Source organism: Narcine bancroftii, chromosome 11, assembly GCF_036971445.1.
Source record: "Narcine bancroftii isolate sNarBan1 chromosome 11, sNarBan1.hap1, whole genome shotgun sequence".
Lineage (NCBI taxonomy): Eukaryota > Metazoa > Chordata > Chondrichthyes > Torpediniformes > Narcinidae > Narcine > Narcine bancroftii.
In genome coordinates this window covers 55913810-55925857 of record NC_091479.1, presented here as the reverse complement: position 1 = coordinate 55925857, position 12048 = coordinate 55913810, and the positions used below count along the sequence as shown (strand labels likewise).

The 12048-nt window shown below is 60.3% G+C and overlaps 1 protein-coding gene across 1 annotated transcript in view; it reads left to right on the top strand.

Moving 5' to 3' along the window:
• Positions 1-12048, top strand: part of LOC138745210 (serine/arginine repetitive matrix protein 2-like) — a 190770-nt gene that overhangs the window by 73379 nt on the left and 105343 nt on the right. Inside the window, exons 20-23 of the mRNA XM_069902273.1 lie at positions 490-616; positions 4158-4307; positions 5135-5333; positions 11126-11277. Of these exons, the coding sequence (XP_069758374.1) occupies positions 490-616; positions 4158-4307; positions 5135-5333; positions 11126-11277 (628 nt within the window). The remainder of the gene's footprint in view (positions 1-489; positions 617-4157; positions 4308-5134; positions 5334-11125; positions 11278-12048) is intronic.

Below are 12048 nucleotides of genomic sequence, written 5' to 3'. Positions count from 1 at the left end.
GACCCAGAGCCGCTGTAACCCCACTAGCCAGAGCTGCCGTAACCCCACCACCCAGAGGGGTCTTAACTCCACCATCTAGAGCTGCCATAACCCCACCACCCAGAACCGCCGTAACCCCACTACCCAGAGCCACCATAACCCTACTACCCAGAGCCACCGTAATCCCACTACCAAGAGCCGCCTCAACCCCCAAGACCCAGAGCCGCCGTAACTCCATGACGCACAACCGCCGTAACCCCACGACCCAGAGCCGCCGTAACCCCACGACCCACAGTCGCCGTAACCCCACCACCCTGAGCCGACGTAACCCCACTACCAAGAGCCGCTGTAACCCCCAGTACCCAGAGCCACCGTAACACCACTACCCAGAGCCACCTTAACACCACTACACAGAGCCACCGTAACCCCACTACCCAAAGACACCGTAACCCCACTACCCAGAGCCACCGCAACCCCACTACCCAGAATCAACGTAACCCCACTACCCAGAGCCGACGTAACCCCAAGACCCAGAGCCGTCATAACCCCAAGACCCAGAGCCGCCGTAACTCCACGACAAAGAGCAGCCGGAACCCTACTACCCAGAGCCGTCGTAACCCCACGACCCAGAGCCACTGTAACCCCACGACCCAGAGCCACCGGAACTCCACGACCCAGAGCCGTCATAACCCCACGACCCAGAGCCACCGTAACCCCACTATCCAGAGCCGCCATAACCCCACCAGCCAGAGCCGCCGTAACCCCACCACCCAGAGGGGTCTTAACCCCACCATCCAGAGCTGCCATAACCCCACCACCCAGAACCGCCGTAACCCCACCATCTAGAACCGCCGTAACCCCACCACCCAATGCCACCGTAACCCCACCACCCAGAGCCACCATTACCCCACTACACAGAGGCACCGTATCCCCACTACCCAGAATCACCGTAGCCCCACTTCCCTGAGCCACCGTAACACCACTACCCAGGGTCAATGTAACCCGAATTCCCAGAGCCAATGTAACCCCACTACCCAGAGCCACCTTAATCCCACTACCCAGAGCCTCCGTAACACCCATGACCCAGCGCCACTGTAACCCCATTACCGAGTGCCACCATAACCCCACGACCCAGAACCACCGTAACCCCACTACCCAGAGCCGTCGTAACCCCTCTACCCAGAGTCGCCGTAACACCCACCACCCAGAGCCACCGTAACACCCATGACCCAGCGCCACTGTAACCCCATTACCGAGTGCCACCGTAACCCCACGACCCAGAACCACCGTAACCCCACTACCCAGAGCCGTCGTAACCCCTCTACCCAGAGACACCGTAACTCCACTACCCAGAGCCACCTTAATCCCAATACCCAGAGCCACTGTAACCCCATGACCCAGAGCTACCATAATCCCACTACCCAGAGCGACCGTAACCCCTCTACCCAGAGCCTCTCTAACCACACTACCCAGAGCCACCGTAACCCCACTACCCAGAGCCACCGTAACACCCATGACCCAGCGCCACTGTAACCCCATTACCGAGTGCCACCATAACCCCACGACCCAGAACCACCGTAACCCCACTACCCAGAGCCGTCGTAACCCCTCTACCCAGAGACACCGTAACTCCACTACCCAGAGCCACCTTAATCCCAATAACCAGAGCCACTGTAACCCCATGACCCAGAGCTACCATAATCCCACTTCCCAGAGCCACCGTAACCCCTCTACCCAGAGCCTCTCTAACCACACTACCCAGAGCCACCGTAACCCCACAACCCAGAGCCACCGTAACCCCACTACCCAGAGCCTCTCTAACCACACTACCCAGAGCCGCCGTAACCCCACCACCCAGAGGGGTCTCAACCCCACCATCTAGAGCTGCCATAACCCCACCACCCAGAACCGCCGTAACCCCACCATCTAGAGCCGCCGTAACCCCACTACCCAGAGCCGCCGTAACCCCACCACCCAGTGCCACTGTAACCCCACTACCCAGAGCCACCATTACCCCACTACACAGAGCCACCATTACCCCACTACTCAGAGGCACTGTATCCCCACTACCCAGAATCACCGTAGCCCCACTTCTCAGAGCCACTGTAACCCCACGACCCAGAGCTACCATAATCCCACTACCCAGAGCCACCGTAACCCATCTACCCAGAGCCTCTCTAACCACACTACCCAGAGCCGCCGTAACCCCACCATCTAGAGCCGCCGTAACCCCACTACCCAGAGCCGCCGTAAGCCCACCACCCAGTGCCACCGTAACCCCACTACCCAGAGCCACCATTACCCCACTACACAGAGGCACCGTATGCCCACTACCCAGAATCACCGTAGCCCCAATTCCCAGAGCCACCGTAACCTCACTACCCAGGGTCACCGTAACCCGACTACCCAGAGCCAATGTAACACCACTACCCAGAGCTACCTTAATCCCACTACCCAGAGCCACCGTAACCCCACTACCCAGAGCCGTCGTAACCCCTCTACCCAGAGTCGCCGTAACACCCACTACCCAGAGCCACCGTAACACCCATGACCCAGCGCCACTGTAACACCATGACCCAGAACCACCGTAACCCCACTACCCAGAGCAGTCGTAACCCCTCTACCCAGAGACACCGTAACCCCATTACCCAGAGCCACCGTAACCCCACTACCCAGAGCCACCGTAACCCCACTACCCAGAGCCACCGTAACGCCACTACCCAGAGCCACCGTAACCCCACCACCCAGAGCCACCGTAACCCCACCACCTAGAGCCACCGTAACCCCACTACCCAGAGCCACCGTAACCTCACTACCCAGAGCCACCGTAACTCCACTACCCAGAGCCACCGAAACCCCACCACCCAGAGCCACTACCCAGAGCCTCCGTAACCCCACCATCCAGAGCCACCGTAACCCCACCACCCAGAGCCACCGTAACCCCACCACCCAGAGCCACCGTAACCCCACCACACAGAGCCACACTAACCCCATCACCCTGAGCCACCGTAACCCCACTGCCCAGAGCCACCATAACCCCACTACCCAGAGCCACCGTAACCCCACTACCCAGAGCCACCGTAACCCCACCATCCAGAGCCACCATAACCCCACCACCCAGAGCCAACCTAACTCCACCACCCAGAGCCACCGTAACCCCACCACCCAGAGCCAACCTAACCCAACCACCCAGAGCCTCCGTAACCACACCACCCAGAGCCACCCTAACCCCACCACCCAGAGCCACCCTAACCCCACCACCCAGAGCCACCGTAACCCCACTACCCAGAGCCACCATAACCCCACTGCTCAGAGCCACCATAAACCCACTACCCAGAGCCACCATAACCCCACTACCCAGAGCCACCTTAACCCCACTAACGAGAGCCACCGTATCCCCACTACCCAGAGCCACTGTAACCCCACTACCCAGAGCCACCGTAACCCCACTACCCAGAGCCGCCGTAACCCCATGACCCAGAGCCACCGTAATCCCACTACCCAGAGCCACCGTAACCCCAATACCCAGAGCCACCGAAACCGCACGACCCAGAGCCATCGTAACCCCACAATCCAGAGCCACCGTAACTCCACGACACAGAGCAGCCGGAACCCCACTACCCAGAGCCGTCGTAACCCCACGACCCAGAGCCACTGTAACCCCACGACCCAGAGCCGCTGTAACCCCACAACCCAGAGCCGGCGTAACCCCACAACCCAGAGCCACCGGAACCCCACGACCCAGAACCGTCATAACCCCACGACCCAGAGCCACCGTAACCCCACTATCCAGAGCCGCCATAACCCCACCAGCCAGAGCCGCCGTAACCCCACCACCCAGAGGGGTCTTAACCCCACCATCTAGAGCTGCCATAACCCCACCACCCAGAACCGCCGTAACCCCACCATCTAGAACCGCCGTAACCCCACCACCCTATGCCACCGTAACCCCACCACCCAGAGCCACCATTACCCCACTACACAGAGGCACCGTATCCCCACTACCCAGAATCACCGTAGCCCCAATTCCCAGAGCCACCGTAACCTCACTACCCAGGGTCACCGTAACCCGACTACCCAGAGCCAATGTAACCCCACTACCCAGAGCCACCGTAACCGCACTACCCAGAGGCACCATAACCCCACTACCCAGAGCCACCATAACCCCACTCCCAGAGCCACCGTAATCCCACTACCAAGAGCCGCCTTAACCCCCAAGACCCAGAGCCGCCGTAACTCCATGACGCACAGTCGCCGTAACCACATGACCCAGAGCCGCCGTAACCGCATGACCCACAGCCGCCGTAACCCCACCGCCCAGAGCCGATGTAACCCCACTACCAAGAGCCGCTGTAACCCACAGTACCCAGAGCCACCGTAACACCACTACACAGAGCCACTACCAAGAGCCACCATAACCCCACTACCCAAAGACTCCGTAACCCCACTACCCAGAGCCACCGTAACCCCAGTACCTAGAGTCACCGTAACCCCACTACCCAGAGCCACCGTAACCCCAAGACCCAGAGCCGCCGTAACCCCAAGATCCAGAGCCGCCGTAACTCCACGACACAGAGCCGCCGGAACCCCACGACCCAGAGCCGTCGTAACCCCACCACCCAGAGCCGCTGTAACCCCACTAGCCAGAGCTGCCGTAACCCCACCACCCAGAGGGGTCTTAACTCCACCATCTAGAGCTGCCATAACCCCACCACTCAGAACCGCCGTAACCCCACTACCCAGAGCCACCATAACCCTACTACCCAGAGCCACCGTAATCCCACTACCAAGAGCCGCCTCAACCCCCAAGACCCAGAGCCGCCGTAACTCCATGACGCACAACCGCCGTAACCCCACGACCCAGAGCCGCCGTAACCCCACCATCCTGAGACGACGTAACCCCACTACCAAGAGCCGCTGTAACCCCCAGTACCCAGAGCCACCGTAACACCACTACCCAGAGCCACCTTAACCCCACTACCCAGAGCCACCGTAACCCCACTACCCAAAGACACCGTAACCCCACTACCCAGAGCCACCGCTACCCCACTACCCAGAGTCAACGTAACCCCACTACCCAGGGCCACCGTAACCGCACTACCCAGAGCCTCCGTAACCACACTACCCAGAGCCACCCTAACCCCACCACCCAGAGCCACCGTAATCCCACTACCAAGAGCCGCCTTAACCCCCAAGACCCAGAGCTGCCGTAACTACATGACGCACAGTCACCGTAACCACACGACCCAGAGCCGCCGTAACCGCACGACCCACAGCCGCCGTAATCCCACCGCTCAGAGCCGATGTAACCCCACTACCAAGAGCCGCTGTAACCCACAGTACCCAGAGCCACCGTAACACCACTACACAGAGCCACTACCAAGAGCCACCGTAACCCCACTACCCAAAGACACCGTAACCCCACTACCCAGAGCCACCGTAACCCCACTACCTAGAGTCACCGTAACCCCACTACCCAGAGCCACCGTAACCCCATGACCCAGAGCCGCCGTAACCCCAAGATCCAGAGCCGCCGTAACTCCACGACACATAGCCGCCGGAACCCCACGACCCAGAGCCGTCGTAACCCCACGACCCAGAGCCGCTGCAACCCCACTAGCCAGAGCTGCCGTAACCCCACCACCCAGAGGGGTCTTAACTCCACCATCTAGAGCTGCCATAACCCCACCACCCAGAACCGCCGTAACCCCACTACCCAGAGCCACCATAACCCTACTACCCAGAGCCACCGTAATCCCACTACCAAGAGCCGCCTCAACCCCCAAGACCCAGAGCCGCCGTAACTCCATGACGCACAACCGCCGTAACCCCACGACCCAGAGCCGCCGTAACCCCACGACCCACAGTCGCCGTAACCCCACCACCCTGAGCCGACGTAACCCCACTACCAAGAGCCGCTGTAACCCCCAGTACCCAGAGCCACCGTAACACCACTACCCAGAGCCACCTTAACACCACTACACAGAGCCACCGTAACCCCACTACCCAAAGACACCGTAACCCCACTACCCAGAGCCACCGCAACCCCACTACCCAGAGTCAACGTAACCCCACTACCCAGAGCCGACGTAACCCCAAGACCCAGAGCCGCCGTAACTCCACGACAAAGAGCAGCCGGAACCCCACTACCCAGAGCCGTCGTAACCCCACGACCCAGAGCCACTGTAACCCCACGACCCAGAGCCACCGGAACTCCACGACCCAGAGCCGTCATAACCCCACGACCCAGAGGCACCGTAACCCCACTATCCAGAGCCGCCATAACCCCACCAGCCAGAGCCGCCGTAACCCCACCACCCAGAGGGGTCTTAACCCCACCATCTAGAGCTGCCATAACCCCACCACCCAGAACCGCCGTAACCCCACCATCTAGAACCGCCGTAACCCCACCACCCAATGCCACCGTAACCCCACCACCCAGAGCCACCATTACCCCACTACACAGAGGCACCGTATCCCCACTACCCAGAATCACCGTAGCCCCACTTCCCTGAGCCACCGTAACACCACTACCCAGGGTCAATGTAACCCGAATTCCCAGAGCCAATGTAACCCCACTACCCAGAGCCACCTTAATCCCACTACCCAGAGCCTCCGTAACACCCATGACCCAGCGCCACTGTAACCCCATTACCGAGTGCCACCGTAACCCCACGACCCAGAACCACCGTAACCCCACTACCCAGAGCCGTCGTAACCCCTCTACCCAGAGTCGCCGTAACACCCACTACCCAGAGCCACCGTAACACCCATGACCCAGCGCCACTGTAACCCCATTACCGAGTGCCACCGTAACCCCACGACCCAGAACCACCGTAACCCCACTACCCAGAGCCGTCGTAACCCCTCTACCCAGAGACACCGTAACTCCACTACCCAGAGCCACCTTAATCCCAATACCCAGAGCCACTGTAACCCCATGACCCAGAGCTACCATAATCCCACTACCCAGAGCGACCGTAACCCCTCTACCCAGAGCCTCTCTAACCACACTACCCAGAGCCACCGTAACCCCACTACCCAGAGCCACCGTAACACCCATGACCCAGCGCCACTGTAACCCCATTACCGAGTGCCACCATAACTCCACGACCCAGAACCACCGTAACCCCACTACCCAGAGCCGTCGTAACCCCTCTACCCAGAGTCGCCGTAACACCCACTACCCAGAGTCACCGTAACACCCATGACCCAGCGCCACTGTAACCCCATTACCGAGTGCCACCGTAACCCCACGACCCAGAACCACCGTAACCCCACTACCCAGAGCCGTCGTAACCCCTCTACCCAGAGACACCGTAACTCCACTACCCAGAGCCACCTTAATCCCAATACCCAGAGCCACTGTAACCCCATGACCCAGAGCTACCATAATCCCACTTCCCAGAGCCACCGTAACCCCTCTACACAGAGCCTCTCTAACCACACTACCCAGAGCCACCGTAACCCCACAACCCAGAGCCACCGTAACCCCACTACCCAGAGCCTCTCTAACCACACTACCCAGAGCCGCCGTAACCCCACCACCCAGAGGGGTCTCAACCCCACCATCTAGAGCTGCCATAACCCCACCACCCAGAACCGCCGTAACCCCACCATCTAGAGCTGCCGTAACCCCACTACCCAGAGCCGCCGTAACCCCACCACCCAGTGCCACTGTAACCCCACTACCCAGAGCCACCATTACCCCACTACACAGAGCCACCATTACCCCACTACTCAGAGGCACTGTATCCCCACTACCCAGAATCACCGTAGCCCCACTTCTCAGAGCCACTGTAACCCCACGACCCAGAGCTACCATAATCCCACTACCCAGAGCCACCGTAACCCATCTACCCAGAGCCTCTCTAACCACACTACCCAGAGCCGCCGTAACCCCACCATCTAGAGCCGCCGTAACCCCACTACCCAGAGCCGCCGTAAGCCCACCACCCAGTGCCACCGTAACCCCACTACCCAGAGCCACCATTACCCCACTACACAGAGGCACCGTATGCCCACTACCCAGAATCACCGTAGCCCCAATTCCCAGAGCCACCGTAACCTCACTACCCAGGGTCACCGTAACCCGACTACCCAGAGCCAATGTAACCCCACTACCCAGAGCTACCTTAATCCCACTACCCAGAGCCACCGTAACCCCACTACCCAGAGCCGTCGTAACCCCTCTACCCAGAGTCGCCGTAACACCCACTACCCAGAGCCACCGTAACACCCATGACCCAGCGCCACTGTAACACCATGACCCAGAACCACCGTAACCCCACTACCCAGAGCAGTCGTAACCCCTCTACCCAGAGACACCGTAACCCCATTACCCAGAGCCACCGTAACCCGACTACCCAGAGCCACCGTAACCCCACTACCCAGAGCCACCGTAACGCCACTACCCAGAGCCACCGTAACCCCACCACCCAGAGCCACCGTAACCCCACCACCTAGAGCCACCGTAACCCCACTACCCAGAGCCACCGTAACCTCACTACCCAGAGCCACCGTAACTCCACTACCCAGAGCCACCGAAACCCCACCACCCAGAGCCACTACCCAGAGCCTCCGTAACCCCACCATCCAGAGCCACCGTAACCCCACCACCCAGAGCCACCGTAACCCCACCACCCAGAGCCACCGTAACCCCACCACACAGAGCCACACTAACCCCATCACCCTGAGCCACCGTAACACCACTGCCCAGAGCCACCATAACCCCACTACCCAGAGCCACCGTAACCCCACTACCCAGAGCCACCGTAACCCCACCATCCAGAGCCACCATAACCCCACCACCCAGAGCCAACCTAACTCCACCACCCAGAGCCACCGTAACCCCACCACCCAGAGCCAACCTAACCCAACCACCCAGAGCCTCCGTAACCACACCACCCAGAGCCACCCTAACCCCACCACCCAGAGCCACCCTAACCCCACCACCCAGAGCCACCGTAACCCTACTAACGAGAGCCACCGTATCCCCACTACCCAGAGCCACTGTAACCCCACTACCCAGAGCCACCGTAACCCCACTACCCAGAGCCGCCGTAACCCCATGACCCAGAGCCACCGTAATCCCACTACCCAGAGCCACCGTAACCCCAATACCCAGAGCCACCGAAACCGCACGACCCAGAGCCATCGTAACCCCACAATCCAGAGCCACCGTAACTCCACGACACAGAGCAGCCGGAACCCCACTACCTAGAGCCGTCGTAACCCCACGACCCAGAGCTACCGGAACCCCACGACCCAGAACCGTCATAACCCCACGACCCAGAGCCACCGTAACCCCACTATCCAGAGCCGCCATAACCCCACCAGCCAGAGCCGCCGTAACTCCACCACCCAGAGGGGTCTTAACCCCACCATCTAGAGCTGCCATAACCCCACCACCCAGAACCGCCGTAACCCCACCATCTAGAACCGCCGTAACCCCACCACCCTATGCCACCGTAACCCCACCACCCAGAGCCACCATTACCCCACTACACAGAGGCACCGTATCCCCACTACCCAGAATCACCGTAGCCTCACTTCCCAGAGCCACCGTAACCCCACTACCCAGAGCCACCATTACCCCACTACACAGAGGCACCGTATCCCCACTACCCAGAATCACCGTAGCCCCACTTCCCAGAGCCACCGTAACACCACTACCCATGGTCACCGTAACCCGACTTCCCAGAGCCAATGTAACCCCACTACCCAGAGCCACCGTAACACCCATGACCCAGCGCCACTGTAACCCCATTACCGAGTGCCACCGTAACCCCACGACCCAGAACCACCGTAACCCCACTACCCAGAGCCATCGTAACCCCTCTACCCAGAGTCGCCGTAACACCCACTACCCAGAGCCACCGTAACACCCATGACCCAGCGCCACTGTAACCCCATTACCGAGTGCCACCGTAACCCCACGACCCAGAACCACCATAACCCCACTACCCAGAGCCGTCCTAACCCCTCTACCCAGAGACACCGTAACTCCACTACCCAGAGCCACCTTAATCCCAATACCCAGAGCCACTGTAACCCCATGACCCAGAGCTACCATAATCCCACTACCCAGAGCGACCGTAACCCCTCTACCCAGAGCCTCTCTAACCACACGACCCAGAGCCACCGTAACCCCACAACCCAGAGCCACCGTAACCCCACTACCCAGAGCCTCTCTAACCACACTACCCAGAGCCGCCGTAACCCTACCACCCAGAGGGGTCTTAACCGCACCATCTAGAGCTGCCATAACCCCACCACCCAGAACCGCCGTAACCTCACCATCTAGAGCCGCCGTAACCCCACTACCCAGAGCCGCCGTAACCCCACCACCCAGTGCCACTGTAACCCCACTACCCAGAGCCACCATTACCCCACTACACAGAGCCACCATTACCCCACTACACAGAGGCACTGTATCCCCACTACCCAGAATCACCGTAGCCCCACTTCTCAGAGCCACTGTATCCCCACGACCCAGAGCTACCATAATCCCACTACCCAGAGCCACCGTAACCCATCTACCCAGAGCCTCTCTAACTACACTACCCAGAGCCGCCGTAACCCCACCATCTAGAGCCGCAGTAACCCCACTACCCAGAGCCGCAGTAACCCCACCACCCAGTGCCACCGTAACCCCACTACCCAGAGCCACCATTACCCCACTACACAGAGGCACTGTATCCCCACTACCCAGAATCACCGTAGCCCCACTTCTCAGAGCCACTGTAACCCCACGACCCAGAGCTACCATAATCCCACTACCCAGAGCCACCGTAACCCATCTACCCAGAGCCTCTCTAACCACACTACCCAGAGCCGCCGTAACCCCACCATCTAGAGCCGCCGTAACCCCACTACCCAGAGCCGCCGTAACCCCACCACCCAGTGCCACCGTAACCCCACTACCCAGAGCCACCATTACCCCACTACACAGAGGCACCGTATCCCCACTACCCAGAATCACCGTAGCCCCAATTCCCAGAGCCACCGTGACCTCACTACCCAGGGTCACCGTAACCCGACTACCCAGAGCCAATGTAACCCCACTACCCAGAGCCACCGTAACCGCACTACCCAGAGCCTCCGTAACCACACTACCCAGAGCCACCCTAACCCCACCACCCAGAGCCACCGTAATCCCACTACCAAGAGCCGCCTTAACCCCCAAGACCCAGAGCCGCCGTAACTCCATGACGCACAGTCACCGTAACCACACGACCCAGAGCCGCCGTAACCGCACGACCCACAGCCGCCGTAATCCCACCGCCCAGAGCCGATGTAACCCCACTACCAAGAGCCGCTGTAACCCACAGTACCCAAAGCCACCGTAACACCACTACACAGAGCCACTACCAAGAGCCACCGTAAACCCACTACCCAAAGACACCGTAACCCCACTACCCAGAGCCACCGTAACCCCACTACCTAGAGTCACCGTAACCCCACTACCCAGAGCCACCGTAACCCCATGACCCAGAGCCGCCGTAACCCCAAGATCCAGAGCCGCCGTAACTCCACGACACAGAGCCGCCGGAACCCCACGACCCAGAGCCGTCGTAACCCCACGACCCAGAGCCGCTGTAACCCCACTAGCCAGAGCTGCCGTAACCCCACCACCCAGAGGGGTCTTAACTCCACCATCTAGAGCTGCCATAACCCCACCACCCAGAACCGCCGTAACCCCACTACCCAGAGCCACCATAACCCTACTACCCAGAGCCACCGTAATCCCACTACCAAGAGCCGCCTCAACCCCCAAGACCCAGAGCCGCCGTAACTCCATGACGCACAACCGCCGTAACCCCACGACCCAGAGCCGCTGTAACCCCACGACCCACAGTCGCCATAACCCCACCACCCTGAGCCGACGTAACCCCACTACCAAGAGCCGCTGTAACCCCCAGTACCCAGAGCCACCGTAACACCACTACCCAGAGCCACCTTAACACCACTACACAGAGCCACCGTAACCCCACTACCCAAAGACACCGTAACCCCACTACCCAGAGCCACCGCAACCCCACTACCCAGAGTCAACGTAACCCCACT